Source organism: Rhinoderma darwinii, chromosome 4 (genome assembly GCF_050947455.1).
Source record: "Rhinoderma darwinii isolate aRhiDar2 chromosome 4, aRhiDar2.hap1, whole genome shotgun sequence".
Classification (NCBI taxonomy): domain Eukaryota; kingdom Metazoa; phylum Chordata; class Amphibia; order Anura; family Rhinodermatidae; genus Rhinoderma; species Rhinoderma darwinii.
In genome coordinates this window covers 348,650,246-348,671,713 of record NC_134690.1, presented here as the reverse complement: position 1 = coordinate 348,671,713, position 21,468 = coordinate 348,650,246, and the positions used below count along the sequence as shown (strand labels likewise).

Genomic DNA, 21,468 nt, shown 5'->3' with positions numbered 1-21,468 from the left:
TAAAAAAACAAAAAAAATGAAAACTATTTCAGAGGTGTAAAGCTGTAAACCATGTTTAGCCATACTGTTGTCTGTATATGCCTAGAAAGAAAGAATAAAAAATTGCATCCATATGTATATTGTACATATAGGTAGAGATAAGCAGCACTCTGCGACAGATTCTAACACGGTAATGGGTGCAAGCAGGTAATCCAGATCCGTGGATTATAAATCATAAACGAAAGAAATCCCACAGCACTCTGATGGTTCCAAAAAGTATGTGATTTATTCAGTCAACAGCTGCAACGTTTCCGTCCTGCTATAGGACCTTTTTCAAGCTTGAAAAGGGTCCTATAGCAGGATGGAAGTGTTGCAACTGTCGACTGAATAAATCACATACTTTTTGGAACCATCAGAGTGCTGTGGGATTTCTTTCATTTATGTATATTGTACAGTATCCATAGGCTTCTATTGTGCTGATGTTTGCCAAATGGGTGTCATTTTGTCAGGTTTACATCTGGTTACCTTTTTGCTTTTGATAGTACTTTATAGATAGTAAAATTGATAGTGTGAACCTATCCTTAGATTACGGTGGACATGTTATCTAACATAGACCTATAAAACATTCCAATGTAATCTATTAGAGAATTTAAAGAGGCTCTGTCACCACATTATATGTGCCCTATCTATATGTATGTTTATGCCGCATTTACATTTTCTGTTGGTTTCTGTATTCTGTCATCTGTACCCCATATGTTACAAAATGGACCTCTTTGGTCATCAAAATAAAGAATTAAAAAAAAAAAAATAATCGAAAAATAAGTGCCCTGTCTTGTACATAATGTGATCGGTGCTGTATTGTAGATTACAGCAGTGTTTTTTTATTTAGAATAACTATCAATTTTGACGGAGTTATGACCTATATTAGCTTTATGCTAATGAGTTTCTTAATGGACAACTGGGCGTGTTTTACTTTTTGACCAAGTGGGCATCAGCGTCATACACTTCTCCCCATTAATTTACACAGCACATAGTGATCTTACTAGATCACTATGTGCAGCCACATACACACACATTAACATTACTCAAGTGTCCTGACAATGAATATACATTACCCCCAGCCAGGACGTGATGTCTATTCACAATCCTGACACTTCGGTAACGTTTGTGAGATTTACAGCAAGACAAGCGAGATTACGCTGTAAACTGTCATTTAAAACGAGATTACGCTTGCCTTGCTATAAATCAACCACAAACGTTACCGAAGTGTCAGCATTGTGAATAGACATCACGTTCTAAGATTACTATGTGCTGTGTAAATGAATGGGGAGAAGTGTATGACGCTGATTGGTCACTGATTGGCCAGCGTCATACACTCCTCTCCACAACGCCCACTTGGTAAAAAAGTAAAACACGCCCAGTTGTCCATTAAGAAACTCATTAGCATAAAGCTAATATAGGTCATAACTCCGTCAAAAATGATCGTTTTTCTAAATAAAAAACACTGCTGTAATCTACATTACAGCGCCGATCACATCATGTACAAGATAGGCCACTTATAATGTGGTGACAGAACCTCTTTAAGATAGAACTGATCCATTTTGAATGTGAGAACGGTCTCTAGTACCTGGTATTCAAACATTTTATTGCTCATCTCTGTACTGCATTTAGTAGGTCAAAATAATTAAACTATAAGGTTCTATTCACACTGGTTTCTAGCACATGCTTACTATCCATAGGGCCCCATTGACTCGACGTAGCCAGGAGAGTGACGTTTGGCATATACATTGGGGAGGTACGCATTGGCATACCTGTTTTTACTGAATTGAATGGCATCTTAATACAGAGGCATCCAGTAAAAACATTTTTATAATGGAACCCCATAGGCAACATATTACACTGTATGCCTATACAGTTGAATATGTCGAAGATATACATTGGGAAATACTCCTGACGAATATTTTTGATGGAATGCTCAAATGCGGTGTGAATAGAACCTAATATATTGATTTAAATGTGATGGTGTATCAGTGGTGCATATTTAAGTACACATTTTGAGTTTTTAAATATTTTCTGACAATTTGGTGTGTGTTTTAAACCATATAAAAAAATCAATAAATTATCAATGCTAGTTAGCCCCCACTCACTTTGTACCACTTTTCCAGTGTATTTGCTGTAATAATGATCTGTGCTCCTTCCCCCAGGCCTGGGACGTAACAAAGAGGACTTGTGCGTATACCAACCACACCGTGCTGCCTGAGGCTCTGGAACGTTGGCCGGTTCATTTGTTTGAGAAGCTGCTGCCCCGCCACCTGGAGATTATCTATGCAATCAATCAAAAACACCTGGATGTAAGGGCGCACGCGTGGTTTGTGTATTACATTTGAATAGGTTGAGGCATTCTCTCGAAATTGTCTTCATTGGCGTTCGTAATATTGTTTACATTATAGACAATTGGGAATATTTAAAAAAAATTCACATCTGCGCTAAGAATTCAGTTTTACTGTTCCATCATATGAGCATAAAAATGGACTGCAAAGCTGTGACGGATCAGTCACATGACTGACACCAACGCTGCCTGATGGACCCTATTGACTTTAATGGGTACTGTCATGTTTCCGTCATGTTTTTCATAATTTTACCGGAAAAATAGTGCAGTATGCTGCGCTATTTCTTTCGTAATTTTTTAGAGAATCTGAAACGGAGGCACTGACGATGGTAACAGATCTTTAGTTGTTTGCACTTATAATCTGTACAAGGATATACCGTAAGGTTTACAATAAATTACTTTTCAATGGATTGGGCTCAGAGTAAAATCTAGTAAGAAGATTTTAAGTGGAATTGTGGTACAACCAAAAAGTACTGCTGAACAGTACACTTATTATATATAAAAGTGTAACAAACTAAAACTAAAAATTCTTTAGGTGGTCGGTGCTCTTCCCATTTAGTAAGTATTTTAGTATATGGGGCAACCTATTTCTGACAAGTCAGGAGCCTGTAATGTCCTCTGTGCTTGTGCAGGCAAGGGTCGGAGCATCACTATCAACACTCAGGGATCCAAGTAATGGAATACAGGACCTTCAATTTCTTCATGTCTTGTGATCGTAACGATCAATGTTCCCAGGCTGTATAAAACCAGAGGTGTTTATATAATTATGTTTCTGCCTACACATTTGTAGGAAGTGGCAGCCATGTTTCCTGGGGATGTGGACCGCCTTCGTAGGATGTCTGTCGTTGAAGAAGGTGACTGTAAGAGGATAAACATGGCTCATTTATGTGTGATCGGAGCTCATGCTGTCAATGGTGTGGCCAGGATCCACTCTGATATAGTGAAGAACACTGTGTAAGTACTTGGAGAAAAAAAAGACATGCATGCGTTAATATTTAAAGAGGCTCTGTCACCACATTATAAGTGCCCTATCTCCTAGATAAGGAGATCGGCGCTATAATGTAGGTGACAGTAATGCTTTTTATTTAAAAAAACGATCTATTTTTATCACTTAGCGTTTTTATATTTATGCTAATGAGTTGATTAATGCCCAAGTGGGCGTACTTTCACTTTAGACCAAGTGGGCGTTGTACAGGGGAGTGTATGACGCTGACCAATCAGCATCATGCACTCCTCTCCATTCATTTACACAGCGCATAGGGATCCTGTTAGATCCTTATGTGCTGTCTTATACTAACACATTAACAATACTGAAGTGTTTAGACAGTGAATAGACATTCCACGGAATGTCTATTCACAATCTCTGCACTTCGTTACTCTGTCTGTGGTAGTTACAGCAGAGGACGCGTAATCTCGCAAGATTACGCTGTAAATGACAGGTGACAGGTTACAACGAGATCACTCTTCCTCGGCTGTAACTACCATAGAAACAGTAACGAAGTGCAGAGATTGTGAATAGACATTCCGTGGAATAACACTTCAGTATTGTTAATGTGTTAGTATAAGACAGCACATAAGGATCTAGCAGGATCCCTATGCGCTGTGTAAATGAATGGAGAGGAGTGCATGATGCTGATTGGTGAGCGTCATACACTCCCCTGTACAACGCCCACTTGGTCTAAAGTGAAAGTACGCCAACTTGGGCATTAAGCAACTCATTAGCATAAATCTAAAATCGCTAATAAAATGGTAAAAATAGATCGTTAAAAAGCATTACTGTCACCTACATTATAGCGCCCATCTCCTTATGTAGGAGATAGGACACTTATAAAGTGGTGACAGAGTCTCTTAGAATACGTTCGAAAGAACTCAACGTCTTTAAACATGTCTTAAGCGATTATATGTAGGGGTCCATAAAATAGTTCTAGTGATTGTGGTGGTCTCAGCTCATGGGCCCTTATTGACAACATTTACTGACATGTAATGTTTAAATGTCTAATTCACTTTAAAGAAGCACTTCCATGAACATTTTTATTGCTTTGCCGGTTTGTAATGGGCATCTTGTACATAGAGAAACTTCCGATCCACATATAAAACGCTGTGTGAATCGGCCAGCCAGATTAGAGATCACTTGACCGCACGGGAGAGCCAAACGGAGTCTGTGTTTTAAAAACTAGACGCTCGATGAGTAAATAAATAGCATATACGTGTACAAGATGGCCATTAGAAACGGGAAAAGCATTAAATATTTTCATGGGAGTGCTTTAAAGGACTTCTCCTCTTTGTACTCTTATGTAAGACTCTGTTCACATCTGTGTTGGAGACTCCGTTTGGAGCCCCATCGCAGATTCTGTCAGATTTGACAGTAAGAATAGCGCTGCATCAAAACAACGGACACACACATTATAAATCAATTTTGTCCGTCAGGTGGCTTAAAATGTACCACTACTATTAAAAATACCCTACGAATGTTTGCAGCTTTTTTCTGAATTCAAAATATTTCCTACATATTATGGCTGATAACAGAGAGCAGTTGCAATTTAAATGTAAAACAAATGTAAATAAAAGCTAACTTAAATGTCTCCCGTAACGTAAATGAATTTGGTTGAACATGTTATTCTGACCTACACAGATTATGTGTTTTCTTTTTTACATGTATGGCTCATTTAATGTGTTATAACAACTAATACATCCCTAATAATTTTTTCCCTGTTATAGCTTCAAGGATTTCTATGACCTTGAGCCGCATAAATTTCAGAATAAGACAAATGGCATCACTCCAAGGAGATGGTTAATGCTTTGCAACCCCGGCTTAGCAGACATCATTGCTGAGGTAAAATGCCGTGCTACAGCCCTCTAGTGGTGGGAGTATGAATGCAAGCTAAAAAACTCCATGGCCCATATGTGTTAATATTGGATTATTCCATCAGCCTTATTTTATTTTACAGTAAAATTGATATATTTTTGCAGTACATTTCTTAAATATTTAGCCTTTTATATTAAAAATAAGACGGTAAGGTGCGTTTAGTTTAGTGGCTTAGCTTTTACGCCTGTTTGCCGGCCGTATAATTTATGGTAAGGGGTATATTTATTCATTAAGAATTATGTGATTTATATGGTGAAAAAAAATGAAATTTTTTTTCATCTACAGAAAATTGGTGAAGATTTTGTGACCGACTTGAGCCAGCTGAGAAAATTGTTGGATTTTGTAGATGACGAGAGTTTTGTGCATGACATAGCTAAAGTCAAGCAGGTGAGTGTGCTAGTGCTGTAGGCATTTGTGGGCTTATTCATATCTATTACAACATAGAAGATACACACGTTATCATTCCAGGACCGCACATTACCTTTAATGTCCGGCATCCCCCAGTCTGTACAGAGAAGTATCTGTATATAGGATCAATCTACATTATAGTTTTATAGGAGATACGGAAACCGCTTTGTGACTTCTATTTCAGTATGTCCCATTCACTCTAATGGAGGGTGATTCAAGATGGTATTGCAAAGTACACAGACCGTTCTATAAATGAAGTAAGAGAGTCAGGGGCCTCAGCAAGGGCCCCCCCAGGTGACCACCACTGGCATAGACCGTTACACGAGTAATATTCTGTATATTACATGGGGCATAGAAACACATTCTGTCATATTGTTATTGAGATATAAATTCCTGCAGCTGCATTTGCCTTAAAGGGAATGTGTTGCCAGCAAAACATGTTTTTTTTTTTTTTAGTTAAACATTTAGTGTGTGGATGATTAAACATAGTTCTAATTTTTTTTATTTTTTCCACGAGTCAGGAAATATTATAAATTGGATTCAATTTATAATATTTCCCAGCACTGGTCACTAGATGGAGCAATTCCCAAAATTGCAGCATTGCATGTGGTAAAGCAACCACATTGCTTTATGCTGAAAAATTGGGAAAAAATCGCTCGCTCTAGTGAGCTCTCAGAATCCCCCCCTCCTTTATCCTGGCTAGTGCCGGAAGAAACGAGGGGTTTGAACGGTCTAACCTCCTACACTGTGTGTCGCAATTTTTTGAGCTAACACACAGTGTAGTAGGTTTACATACACTAGTAAAACACACTAAAACACGAACATACATAGAAATCACTTACCTGCTCCAGTCGCCGCCGCTCCCTCCGGTCCATCCGCTCCGTCTGCTGCCGCTGCTCCATGTGCACAAGTCCGGAAGCCGCGACCGGAAGAAGTAATCTTACTGCCCGGCCGCGACTTCCGGTCCACAGGAAAATGTCGCCGGACGGCGCGCATTTCAAATCGGGCTGTGTGGGAGCGGCGCATGCGCCGTTCCCACACACACGGCGTACACCAAAGTGGATGGAACGGGCCCCGTTCGCAGTCCCTATGGGACTGGAGCTGCCGTATTCCATGTCTGTATGTGTCGTTAATCAACACACACAGAAATGGAAAAAAAAATGGCAGCCCCCATAGGGAAGAAAAAGTGTAAAAATAGAAAAAAGTAACACACAAACACACAAATAAATACAAACGTTTTTAATAAAACCCTAACATAAAACTGATATAAAAAAAATAAATGTTGGTGACACTGTTCCTTTTAATAAAGACTCATTTAAACATATAGACAGGTAGTGAACATACAGCAAGCACATTTACTAATACCGGCCTAACGTTTCACTACTATAGAATATTAGCTTAGCGTGAACCATACTGCGCAAGGCAGTACACGTCTGAGGAATATACACACTATGGTCTAGCGCTTCTTTCCTCATCAAGAAACTTTAATAAGTCAGACACATAGAGTGAGACGTAAAGTGGAGCTAAACGTTTGACCGGATATATTAATAGGAATCACAAACCGTGAACATCAGATTGTTAGTTCATCCTCTGGCTAGAAATGACGGCTTTGAAGGATTTTCACAAATTATCCTTGCTATTGTGTATCTTGGTTTTCTATAAAGCTGCGTTGCTCTATTAATAAATGTGGTATTATTTTTTTTAATTACCAGGAAAATAAGCTGAAGTTTGCGGCCTACCTGGAAAACGAATACAAAGTGAAAATTAACCCTTCATCCTTGTTTGATGTACAAGTCAAGAGAATCCATGAATACAAAAGGCAGATTCTAAATTGTTTACACATCATTGTTATGTACAACAGTAAGTATCGTACTGCCAGCCTGACCCATACTGGAAGAAAGTCCTACCATTATCAGGAACTGGGAAAATTCCTTATAGAAACCGCAAGAAGAAATCTATGTGCTGCCATGTAAAATCAGAGACACACCGAAGGGAGCGGTGTTTGGGATACTAATCCAAATACATTTATGAGTAATTGGCGTAAAAAAATCACGCTTCCATAGAACTTGGATAGCGGCTACACAGAAGGCGGCAGCAAGAGATGACACTATTACAACATCATCAAAGCGGCTGCACTTGGAGGTAGACAATTCTCAGCTGGAACGCCGCACTCAAGTGCTTTTTTCCATCTTCCTTACCAAACTTCTACCAAGAACTAGGGTCCCAACCTAAATAATGCACGGCCTTAACCCCTTCGGAACAGACATTTTTTTTATTTTTGGTTTTTCACTCCCCGCATTCCAAGAGCCATAACTTCTTTATTTTTCCGTCATTAGAGTGGTGTGAGGGCTTATTTTTTTTTGTGAAAGGGGTTGTAGTTTTTATTGGTACCATTTATAGTTCCGTATAATGTACTGGGAAACTGAAAAAAAATTCTTTGCGGGCTGAAGTTGGAAAAAAACTGTGATTCCTCAATGTTTTTTTGGGTTTCGGTTTTGCGGCTTTCACCGTGTGGTAAAAACGACAACTTCTCTTTATTCTGTGGCTCAATACAATTATGGTGATACCAAATTTATATAGATTTTTTTTTATAATTTACTACTTTTATTGATAAAAAAATGTTTTGTGTAGTCACATTCTGGGAGCCATAACTTTTTTATTTTTTCACCGATTGAGCGGCGGTGTGAGGGCTTTTTTTTGCAGGACTAGCTGTAGTTTTTATCCGTACCATTTTTTGGTACGTAGAACTTTTTTAGCACTTTTATAAAACATTTTTTTTAGAGCTAATTTGACCAAAAAACAGCAATTTTGGCGGATTACATATTTTTTTTTACACGGCATTCACCGTGCGCATTAAATAACGCTATATTGTGATAGTTCAGACTTTTACGGACGCAGCGATACCAATTTTGTTAACTTTTTATTTTTCACATTACTTTAGGGGGAATTTTTTTTTTTAACTTTTTAATGTTTATTTTTTTCACTACTAAAAAAAACTTCGTTTTGCAGTATATTGACGTATTGCAGTATATTGTAATTTTTACAGGCTTCTGTTAAGCCCTGCCACAGGCATCCCCCAGCCACAATTAGGCCCCTGAATCTGCGGTTGCGATTGACCGCAGTATTTGAGGGGTTAAACAGCCAGGAACAGCGCGATCCCTGCTCCTGGCTGTTAGTCCTGGGTGTCCACTGTAAAATACAGCCGACACTCGCTGCATATGGAGCGCGCTCCGCGCGGGAGCACGCTCCAAACATCACCCCCGCACCCAGACGTAATAGCATGTCTGGGTGCGCGAAGGGGTTAACATTCGTTAAACTTGCATGTTTTAGAATATTTTAGCAAATCAGTAGGTTTTAAATTGTCGGCTGCTTCAGCCTTTGTAGTCCGAGTAAGGCCCAATGCCCACTTCCGTTTTTTCCTTCAGGGTGCTAGCTGTTTTTTTGATGGCTAGCACCCTGACCCATTCAATTCAATGGGGCCATGCGCACTTCAGTTTTTTTGACGGTCCCGTTGTTCCATTCCGACAAAAGTAGAGCATGTCCTACTTTGGTTCGTGATTCCGTGACTGTGGGGCCCATACAAGTCAATGGGTCCGTCAAAAAACTGAAGGCACACGGAAGGCATCCGTGTGTGACGGAGCCGTTGCCTAGCAACGGCCAGGCGGGCAGAAGTATTGCAGAAGTATTGCACTTCACTAATTGGCAGCTCCTTCTCTCTATCCAGCACTGATAGAGAGAAAAGGCTGCTGACCTGTGCCGGATAAAGAGAAGGGTCAGCCCTTTCAGGCAAAGCATCCGCAGCGATAGAAAGTAAAAGCAGTTCATACGTACCCCAGCCGTTGTCTTGGTGACACGTACCTCTTTTGACATTCAGTCCGACCTCCCTGGATGACGCGGTAGTCCATGTGACCGCTGCAGCCTGTGATTGGCTGCAGCGGTCACATGGGATAAAACATCATCCCAGGAGGCCGGACTGGAGGAAGAAGCAGGGGGTTCTGGGTAAGTATAAACTTATTTTTTTCTGCGTTGGGGTTTTTGAAGGAAACATTAGAAATCTATATTGTGAGTGCCGCGCATGGTACTCACTGTCCAGCGGTAGTCACTGTCCAGGGTGCTGAAAGAGTGCAGCCCCTTCTCTATCCGGCACTGATAGGAACTCTTTCAGCACCCTGGACAGTGACTACCGCTGGACAGTGAGTACCATTCGCGGGACACGGAAACACGGAGTACACACGGGAACCACACTGATCCAATCACGGACACACGGCTGTGAAAACGGTGATGGAAGTGTGCATGAGGCCTAAAGAACTGGGACTCCCTTAAAGACTCCACTGGCACCTCGGTATCGTCATAGGAGACATAGCTGTGATTCAAAAGTAGTTTATATTAAGGCATAGATGTATCTGTCCAGGATGATATTCACTCCAGCCGCAAGGGTGGAAGAGGTAAAAATAAGTCTAGAATAATTTAATTTAAAACAAAAAAAACATAATTACCCAACTTAGCAATGTAATACAGTCGTGTGTCTTATCACCAAAACAGTTTCTAGACTATAATGTGTGACTTTCATAATTTTCCAGGAATCAAGAAAGATCCATCTAAAACATTTGTGCCAAGGACAGTTATGATTGGAGGCAAGGTACAGTATAATAGTCATGTATAAATCCATTTTCTTCCATGTTTCATAATAATTATATTATTCCAAGTTCACTTATTTGTATATAATAAAAGAATGTAAATCCTCTTTTTTCATAAATAGCCATATTTTTAAAGCGGAGCGGTCACCTCTCCTGACATGTCAATTATAGTAAATACTTGTAATTCCAAATAAATAATAATTCTGGAACATTGTGCTGTTCCTCTGTTATTCCGCCTAGAAACTTATGAATTAATTGATATCTGGGTGTTATCATTCCCCTTGACAAAGGACTGTGTACCTACACAGACTTAGATTGCGAGCACTGATTGGACAGTCTCCGACTGTGTACGGACACCCTCTCAACTCATAACACTCAGTTATCAATTTATTCATACATTTCTAGGAGGAATAACAGAGGAACTGCACAACGCAGAGAAGAAAAGATGCTCCAAAGTTATTCCATGGGGAATACAGTTCTTTACTAAAACATACATGCCAGGAGAGGGGACAGGACCTCTTTTTAAATTATCATTCATATTTATACAAATACTGAGAATATTAGTGACTGGGTTTTTTTCTGTACTTGTTATATGTGTGCAATTAAACTTTTCTATATTTTACAGGCAGCTCCTGGTTATCATATGGCAAAAATGATCATCAAATTAATTACTTCTGTTGCAAACATTGTGAACAATGATCCAGTAGTGGGGGACAGACTAAAGGTTATATACCTGGAGAACTACCGAGTGTCTCTGGCAGAGAAGGGTAGGTTTTATTGCTGTTCTAGAATCGCTTCTTAGGCTTCGTTCAGATCTGCGTCAGGGTCCCGTTCTGGCGTTCCATCGGAGCTTCCCGTCAGATTTCCGTTTGCATCACCATTGATTTCAATGGTGATGGATCCGGTGCCAATGGTTTCCTATGTCTCTGTTGTTGCAAGGGTTCCGTCGTTGTGACGGAGTGAATAGCACATTCGAGTCGGTATTGATTCCGTCAAAACTTGCACAACTGAGACAAACGGAAACCATTGGCATCGGATCCATCACCATTGAAATCAATGGTGATGCAAACGGAAATCTGACGTCGCCATTGAAATCAACCCACCATCACATTATTTACTTTTTTAATTGTATCTATATTTTAGGTCTTGATGGCCAACTTGTTTTTATGGTATCCCTAAATAAAGTATTCAAATTTTGTATGGTACATACTTATGTGCTATGAGTTATTTTATTTCTTGGATATTGATGTGTCTACACATATACGTATAGGTATTTTTTCTATGAAATTATATGTGTGGACGTTTATTGTGAAATTTTGTTGGTCTGGATCAGTATAGGTATTGGATTAAAATAATAACTAAGAAAACAAGGAAAGACGGGGTAAATAAGAAGATAGGCAAGGCAAAGGGGGAGGGTAAATTATATATAAGGAGAGAGAGGACCTCGGCTGACCACGGGAGTTCGTGACGGGATGGTATAATGTAAAAAGACTTCTGATGGTAAATGCTCTGCCTACAATTGTAATTGAGGGCCTCGTAAGGATTTTCTCTTACAAATAATACATTGCCGAATACAGATATTACAGCATAGCAATAATCAATGAATATCTACAGTCGGGTAATAACTATGCTTTTTTTCTAGTGATTCCTGCTTCTGACCTATCTCAGCAGATCTCTACAGCAGGCACTGAGGCTTCTGGTACAGGGAATATGAAGTTCATGCTGAACGGAGCACTTACCATTGGTACAATGGATGGTGCCAATGTGGAGATGGCAGAGGAGGCAGGAGAGGACAACCTGTTTATCTTTGGCATGAGGGTAGAGGATGTAGAAGCTCTTGACAAGAAAGGGTTTGTATTCCAGCATAATTACTGGAGCCTGGTGTTTCAGTTACATGAGACACCAGGTCGTGTCGCATTGATATGAGCAATTTTAGATTTATGCTAATTAGTTTCTTAATAGACAACTGGGCGTGTTTTTACTTTTGACCAAGTGGGCGTTGTCTGAGAAATGTATGACGCTGACCAATCAGTATCATACACTTCTCATTGTTCCAGCCCAGCATGATCCACAGCGCAGTGTGATTGTGCAGTGAAAGAAGCTGGGCTGGAACAATGAGAAGTGTATGATACTGATTGGTCACTGATTGGTCAGCGTCATACCCTCCTCTGTACAACGCCCACTTGGTCAAAAGTAAAAACACGCCCAGTTGGTCATTAAGAAACTCATTAGCATAAATCTAAAATTGCTCATAACTTGTTCAAAAATGATAGTTTTTCAAAATAAAAACCACTGCTGTCACCTACATTACAGCGCCAATCAGATTATGTAGGAGATAGGGCACTTATAATCTGGTGACAGAGCCTCTTTAAATTTTGCGGGGCAAACTGTAGTTTTCACCGATACCATTTTGGGGTACATGCGACTTTTTGATAACTTTTTATTTCTTTTTGTTGGAGCGCTAAGTTGCCCAAAAAACAGCAATTTGCATGTTTTATTTATATATATATATATTTGATTTTTTTGTCATTCACCTAACGGGGTAAATAACGCTATATTATGATAGTTCTGACTTTTACGGAAGCGGCGAAACCAGTTATGTTAACTTTTATTATTATTAAAGAGGCTCTGTCACCAGATTTTGCAACCCCTATCTCCTATTGCAGCAGATCGGCGCTGCAATGTAGATAAGAGTAACTTTTTTTTTTTTTTTTTAAACGAGCATTTTTGGCCAAGTTATGACCATTTTTATATTTATGCAAATGAGGCTTTCTAAAGTACAACTGGGCGTGTTTAAAGTAAAAGTACAACTGGGCGTGTATTATGTGTGTACATCTGGGCGTTTTTACTTCTTTTACTAGCTGGGTGTTGTGACTAGGAGTGTATGATGCTGACGAATCAGCATCATCCACTTCTCTTCGTTAACACCCAGCTTCTCGCAGTGCACAGGCACAGCGTGTTCTCGAGAGATCACGCTGTGACGTCACTCACTTCCTGCCCCAGGTCCTGCATCGTGTCGGACGAGCGAGGACACATCGGCACCAAAGGCTACAGTTGATTCTGCAGCAGCATCAGCGTTTGCAGGTAAGTAGCTACATCGACTTACCTGCAAACGCCGATGCTGCTGCAGAATCAACTGTAGCCTCTGGTGCCGATGTGTCCTCGCTCGTCCGACACGATGCAGGACCTGTGAGTGACGTCACAGCGTGATCTCTCGAGAACACGCTGTGTGTCTGTGCACTGCCAGAAGCTGGGTATTAACGAAGAGAAGTGGATGATCCTGATTCGTCAGCATCATACACTCGCATTCACAATTCCTAGCTAGTAAAAGAAGTAAAAACGCCCCGATGTACGCACATAATACACGCCCAGTTGTACTTTAGAAAGCCTCATTTGCATAAATATAAAAATGGTCATAACTTGGCCAAAAATGCTCGTTTAAAAAAAAACAAAAAACGTTACTCTTATCTCCATTGCAGCGCCGATCTGCTGCAATACGAGATAGGGGTTGCAAAATCTGGTGACAGAGCCTCTTTAACATTGCTTTAGGGAAAAAATGGGAAAAGGTTTTTTTTTTTACTTTATAATAAATGAAGCAGCGATCGGATCGCTTGCATGATATACTGCAATACTAATGTTTTGCAGTATATCGTGATTCTGACAGTCTCTCCTTTGAAGCCCCGCCAGAGGCAGGGCTTCAAAGGAGTACAAGGATGGCAGACCTGGGGGCCTTTATTAGGCTCCCAGACTGCCATAACAACCACTGTAAACGACCCATCGTGCCGCGGGGGGACGACGGAGGGTGGTCGCAATGGCGTGTTTGAGGTGGCGCCCCCCTGATTCTAACAATTTAAATGACGAGGTCGCGATTGACCGTGGCATTCAAGATGTTAATCGGGCGGAATCAAAGTGATCTTTGATTCCGCCCATTGCAGTAAGGTGTTGGCTGTGTATGGAGCGAGCTCATACTTCCTTTTAACGGCTGCCGCGTATCCGTACGCGACACGTCGTTAAGGGGTTGAATTAGACAACTCTTTCAATGCCTAAAAACACAGAAAAAAAAAAATTATTAGTGTTTATTATACAACACCGCTCCTAGCAAACTGTGTACACTGTGTTATGCCTCGTGCAAGGCTTGAAGGGGCGGGGCATGACACAGGGATTCTCCCTTTGGTGTTCTTTGAATCTTTGTGCTCTGGTCCTCCACTAGACACAACACACGGTATATGTTTTGCTCTGAGTGTTTGTTTATTTATTAGCAACATTTAACCATTACCTTGGTCACTGTTTCACAATAACTAGTCGTCTCTAGGATAAATGAAGGTACATCTTAACTCTTCTTAACTACAACTTGACATAATTATTCCCCATACAGATATGAAATTCTCATCTCTGTAAATGTCTGATTTTTCAATGTAGACTATTCTCCGTGCCCCACGGCTATAAATGCTAAAAGTGTGTTTTATTTTTCATATATAATAAGGTTTCAGTAATCTGGCACATGGAATCGGCGTGGGGCCCGGGCTAATGGGTGTTGATAATGTAAGAAATAGGTTGCAATCTCACTTGAACTCCCCCTACAGATATCACCTCCATCCTTTCTAAGGGAGTTTTAAAAGCTTTCACAGCCGACCCATGCTTCTCCATCAGCGTCTTACATATACTCAGCCTGTTGAGATCGTAGTACTTCTCTAAATAAAGGTTTTGTCTTTTTTGTCTTGTTTAGATACAATGCTAAGGATTACTATGACAGAATTCCAGAGCTTCGGGAGGTGATCGATCAGATTAGAGATGGTCGCTTTTCCCCTAGAGAACCAGACTTGTTTAAGGATGTTATAAGTATGCTGATGAACCATGACAGGTAAGAAGAGTCTCAAGATTACAGTTTTTTCGGTAGCAGCCTGTCCTACTTAAGTTTACAAAACCAAGTAAAACATTCCCGGAAAGAAATAAAAGGAAAATTAAGTAAATTCAACAACCCTGCTTAAGAGGAAATGAAAATTAAAGAGATCGTCCAGATTTAAAGTAGTATTCCGGTCTAAATAATGCAGCTCATAATTTTTTTTTCCTCGCCCTCTTTCCGTACACTGTATGGAGCACAGGCCACGTGACCACTAATAATAGATCTAGCCATGTACATATACAGTAGCAAATCTATTGGATGAAGCAGCCATGTGACAAGGTCACGTGGCCACTGCTTGGAGAAGGGGGAAGGCAATGTACAGGCTTCTACAAAAAAAGAAGAATTTTTAATATGAGCAAAATAGAAAATTTATGTATTTTGTATTAACGTGGCCATTACTAAAGTATTTATAAAGGACCTATCACTTCTCAAGTAACCTCAGGAAGTGATAGGAGAACATAATATCAAATGATTCTTAAATATATTTAAGAAGGTGAAATTCAGCGAAAAAAGAAAGAAAATAGTCTTAGGGTGGATTTACACGCGTCAGATTTTGTTGCTGAAATTTCTGCGACTAAAAATCGGTTCCATTCTTCTGAATGTGGTTGTTTCTGCAAATTTCTTTCAGATCAATGAAACTGCTTTTCAATCACAGAAAATTTCTGTAACAAAATCTGCTGCCTGGGGCTGCACCTTATACCACTGCTGCAATACATGTATTCTACTATAAATTGTCATTGATTTTTGTTGTGGAATCTGCAACAATTCTGCGATGTCGAAATATGGCCAGGGACAGTACATTATATAGAAGTGTATCCCCCCCCCCCCTCCACAAGTGGTTGCTTCCAGCTCAGGGGCAGGAAATCTCCGAGCAGTAAAACGCTCGAGTCTTGGACATCTGGGAGCCGACTTCAGACTGATCATTAGTTAGAGAAGTAAATGGTCGCTTTACTGCATTAGATATATTTCACAAACATTTTATATTGTGGTCTCCAATTATTTTCTGAGGAAACTTCACAAGTGATAGGTCCTCTTCAAAGTGGATCCGTCATCAGACTATGCTGTCCTATATAATGGCAGCACAGAATGGGGACAAGTCCACTCTCCCTATTAGCCAAAACGGTACTCGCTCTTAATAGCCAAATAGCACAATATTTGTAGCGGAGAGTGGACGTGTCCCCATACTATGCTGCCCTGAGATATAGGGCAGCATAGCCTGATGACAGATCCTTTTTAGCCTGCACAACATGTCTCAAGCTGGCTATACACATTAGATGTATGTCGGCCGAACCCGCCGTTTTCGGCGAGTCCGACCAACTATCTAATGGGTATGTATGGTGGTGTTCCTACTCTGCTGTCAAGGAAAGAATTTAAACATGTCCGATCCTTTTGTTCATTAGTAGATAAGCCGCCAGAGGCGTCTGTCAGTGGCTTTCTCGCTTCTCCTTATTGAAAATACTGGCACGCTCAGCCAAGCCGTTGGTGGTAGGAATCCTTTGCGTTGACCATATTGGTACAGGAAATACTGGTGTCTCACACTTGGCACAAATAAAGACTGGTGATCGAACGCAGGATATTCACTTGGGGGTTATAGCATCACAATTCCAAGGAGCATTTCAGTTGAGTGGTAGTGTGATTACTTACATAGTGTATATTTACATGATCAATCCACTACTGCACTGATAATTCATTGTTTTAACACCTGTATGCTATGCCAACATATAATAATCTTTATTTATATAGCGCCAACATATTCCGCAGCACTTTACAATTCAGAGGGAACATGTACAGACAATATCAGACATTACATAGTGACAAAACTAATTTACAATTCAAACAAGAGGAGTGAGGACCCTGCTCGCAAGAGCTTACAATCTATGAGGAAATAAGGGAGACACAAAATTTAAAAGTGCTTGTTATGTACAATGGTCCAGCCATCTTTTATACACATGGGGTAGCATACATAATGCTGCATGAGCCGGCCACCAGCCAGAATCTGTGTATGATAGACATGAGGTTCATTAGGGTGCAAGGTGTGTGGGGGATACTGCTGAATGAAGGGTTATGTTCTGATGACTAATGTTAAAGGACGGCCAAGGAAAGGAGTCCGATTAGGGAATGTTATAGGCCTGTCTAAAAAAGATGTGTTTTCAGGGCACTCTTAAAGAGTCTCTGTCGGTGGTTTAGTAATGCCCAATCTCTAGCTAATCTAATAGGCGCTGTCACACTGATAATGCTAGAGAAAATTGGGTCCCAAAACGTTTATTATTTTTATAAATATGCAAATGAGGCTATACTAGACAAGAGCGGTAAACACCAGCGGTTCTGCTGAGGTTTAGCTACCTCACAGCCTCTGACTCTGTCCTGTCAGCATGAAGCTGCTTCACACAGTGTGAGAGACCGAGGCTGGAGGGAAGGCGGATCACTTCAAATAGCCATATCTTGGGCTGTGGACCACCTAGAACAGTGAAACAACCGGAGGTATCACCAGTTGGGAATGGAAGCCTAAGGGCTCGCCCACATACAGCGGAATTGCTGAGTTTTTTCTGTCCGGAAGTGCGGACGGAAAAAACACAGCAGAATACAGTAGCAGCAAAGTGGGTGAGATTTAATAAATCTCATCCACACTCTGCGTAAATATTCCAAGCAGAAACTGACCTGCGGCCCGTATTTTTCAGACTGCAGCATGTCAATTCCTGCTGCGGAAAGTGGACTGAATTGCTGCGTTTTTCAGGAGATGTCACCCAGCATTGTGAAAAACGCAGCAAAATACGCACCATTTTCTGCAGGAAATGGTACGTTTTTTTCGCAGCAGAAAGTCTAATATTTTCAACGGAATTGCTGCTGAAATTTTCTGCAGCAATTCCGTTACGTGTGGACAAGCCCTTATACTATATATTCACGCTGTGTTGCTGGGCTGGGAAGAGGAGAACTGTATGATGTTGATTGGACCGTGTCATATAGAAAACATTACACCGCCCAAAATGAAAAGAAAGAGTAACCTCCCATTTTGCAAGTATAGCCAAATTAGCATATTCCGAAAAATGCTCATAACTTTGCAAATAATAAAAGTTTTTGAAAAAAAATCACACTGTAGTTATCAGCATCATAGCGACTATTAGATTAGTTAGGAGATAGAGAATTAATAAACCAGTGACAGATCCTCTTTAAAACTGTGGATGTTGGGAATCAATCTGATTGTCTTGGGTAGCGCATTCTAGAGAACTGGTGCAGCACGAGAAAAATCTTGGAGACGGTAGTGGGTGGTTTCGGATTATGGAGGATTTTAATCTAAAGTATATATTTCTTTTGACAGGTTCAAGGTATTTGCTGACTATGAGGCTTATATTAAATGCCAAGGGAAAGTGGACCAATTATACATGGTAAGATTTGGGAACTGGCTATAGCCACTTGCCATATTCTATTCAATAGTTCCATATACACTAACATTATTACCATTACTTTTGCAGAACCTCAGGGAATGGACCAAGAAAGTAATCAAAAATATTGCTTGTTCTGGCAAGTTTTCAAGCGACAGGACAATTAGTGAATACGCCACTGAAATCTGGGGGGTGGAACCCTCCGCTGTGAAGATTCCTCCACCCAACATACCCAGGGAATAGCTCTAAGGAGAAGCATGTGCTCACCGATTCTGCTGGTTGTTTGGTTGGCTCAGGATTAGTGTTTGTTCACCAGTTGAGGTTGCGTTCCCGTCAGACCATAGTCTTGTCTTTGGGGGAAACAAAATTGATTGTGTTGTCCTATTCCATCTCTCAATATTATAACTTAGTATTTATTCCAATGTTTTGCAGAACTGACCACATAAATAGGTAAATGTTAAGGTCACAATGGAAAGCACTGGCTTTGGCTTTATAGAGGATATTCTAGAACAGCAGCCAATCCTAACATATTTGTTTCTAGATAACACATTCACAGTCTCAAAGTTTGCTTGCTGCGTTATGTTAAGCAGCATCATTTATCTATGAACAAACCACTGTAATTCACAAGTATTCATTCCATGTATCGGCACCCATTTACACCGGATTATTTTACGTAGATCCTGTATGATCGAATGGGAAGCACAGACATGACGTCTTTCCACTTGCTTTTCACATTTTTTAAGTGTGTCGTTGTTTTTATGATTTTTTTCACAACAGTTTTAATGTGTGTTTTTTTTTAAACATTTTAGTATATAAATTCCTTGTCTTGGAATGGCTGGTGGAATCAGATTGAGACTTAGTTTTAAAAGCGTTTTTTTCACAATGGATTTCTAGAAAGATAATATTTTAGGCAATACAATCAGAGGGAGGCCTATATGTTATGGGATGGAGCATCCTCGGTGGTAGAATGGTCCATAGACTTCTATTGCTGTGACATATGCCACTGGCAGACTTTTAAGTACTGTAATAGAAGCAGTTTAGTAAGGATTAACCCTCATCCAAGCTTAATTCTAGGTGTCAAACCACACAGAGTAAACACTTTTCGATGCCGGAATGGAGCGTCAGTAAGTATGTGGAAGTCATATCCATTCTCTACCGACAACCTCACATAATGTGGTAGAGGATAAGCAAGCTTTTAGTGAAGCATTATATTCCATGTGTTTGTCTTTGTAATGACCCTGTTTTAGCATTTGTGTGTGTGATTCCAAAGTACTGTATTTCTAACTAAAGATTTGCACGTTAACTCCACCTTTATGCTTGTGGGACTCGTCCTTGAATAAATCTAGTACCTAATTCATCATAGTCTATGGTTATTGAAACTTGTGGATGCCCCATTAATCTGCAATGGAGAGTTTTACTAAAAATGTGTTCAACAACCACCAATCACACATTAAAAATGCATTTTACAATGTTTTGTCACCAGAAATTTGCCTATCAAAGCAGCTGCACAGTAATATAGTTTAGCCTCACCTGAATATACCACTTTTAATTTTGCAGATGCGTGGCTCCGTTTGTAGCGATAATAACTTTATTTTTCATATGCAAATTAGCTTTTTGGAGCAACCAGGGCGTCACCGTTGCTCCACACAGATCCACCTTCTATCCTAGTCCCCCCCTTTCCTTTGATTGACAGGGCCAGGCAGTGTAGAAGCCATGATCCCATCTGGCCCCGTATTCTCCTGAGCGAGCCCACGCCTCAGCTTGTGAATTGGCGCATGCGCCGTACAGCACTGAAATTTCACTGGTCGAATCGGCTCTACTGCGCATGCGCCGATTCCGTCACACTAAACGCGGGTGCTGTACTGCGCTTGCACTGATTCAGAAGCCGTATCATGGGCGCACTCGGGAGAATATGGGGCCAGGCTTCCACACTGCCTGGCCCTGTCAGTCAAATAATGAAGGGAGGGAGGGAGGGACGGACTGGGGATAGAAAGTAGAACTGTTTGGAGCAATGGTGATGCCCTCGTTGCTCCAAAAAGCTAATTTACTTATGAAGAATTAAGTTACTATCACTGCAACAGGGGCCACGCTTGTGAAAAATGAAAACAAATTCTGACATAAATCCAATAGCCCACTGTTAAAGTTGGGGCTGAGGTCATCTGCTCTCTGATCTTCTCTCAAAATTAGAGATTTTCACGTCCAAGGTGCACCCGTGTGGGACGCGTTATCACCCATCCCCCATAGACTACACCGCGTTCCAAATTATTATGCAAATGTTATTTTTCGCTGATTTTCCTAAATAGTCGATGCAAATGACAGTCAGTATAATCTTCAAGCCGTCAACCGTTGGAGTATAATGTAAATTTTATTGAATAAATCTCCTAATAACAGATTTTTTTTAGAAGTAAAAAACTCAAAATGCACGGTTTCACATTATTATGCACAACAGAGATCAAAACATTTTAAAGGTTGTAAAGAGAACAAAAATGGTAATTTGTTGAATTTGCAGCATCAGGAGGTCATATTTACAGAAATCAAAAGCTCGTTCAATCAAAAAAAACTTAGCAGGCCAAGTTACATGTTAACATAGGACCCCTTCTTTGTTATCACATTCACAATTCTTGCATCCATGGAATTTGTGAGTATTTGGACAGTTTCTGCTTGAATATCTTTGCAGGATGTCAGAATAGCCTCCCAGAGCTACTGTTTTGATGTGAACTGCCTCCCACCCTCATAGATATTTTGCTTGAGGATGCTCCAATGGTTTTCAATAGGGTTGAGGTCAGGGGAACATGGGGGCCACACCATGAGTTTCTGTCATTTTATGCCCATAGCAGCCAATGACACAGAGGTATTCTTTGCAGCATGAGATGGTGCATTGTCATGCATGAAGATAATTTTGCTAC

The 21,468-nt window shown here is 40.4% G+C and overlaps 1 protein-coding gene across 1 annotated transcript in view; it reads left to right on the top strand.

Moving 5' to 3' along the window:
• The window catches only part of PYGB (glycogen phosphorylase B), a 74,229-nt gene extending 54,310 nt beyond the window's left edge, over positions 1–19,919 (top strand). The window contains exons 10-20 of the mRNA XM_075862930.1: positions 2,184–2,330; positions 3,159–3,322; positions 5,087–5,201; positions 5,520–5,621; positions 7,355–7,502; positions 10,223–10,281; positions 10,905–11,046; positions 11,922–12,129; positions 15,006–15,140; positions 18,499–18,565; positions 18,653–19,919. Of these exons, the coding sequence (XP_075719045.1) occupies positions 2,184–2,330; positions 3,159–3,322; positions 5,087–5,201; positions 5,520–5,621; positions 7,355–7,502; positions 10,223–10,281; positions 10,905–11,046; positions 11,922–12,129; positions 15,006–15,140; positions 18,499–18,565; positions 18,653–18,805 (1,440 nt within the window). The 3' untranslated portion in view covers positions 18,806–19,919. The remainder of the gene's footprint in view (positions 1–2,183; positions 2,331–3,158; positions 3,323–5,086; positions 5,202–5,519; positions 5,622–7,354; positions 7,503–10,222; positions 10,282–10,904; positions 11,047–11,921; positions 12,130–15,005; positions 15,141–18,498; positions 18,566–18,652) is intronic.
• Positions 19,920–21,468: the final 1,549 nt, after the last annotated feature.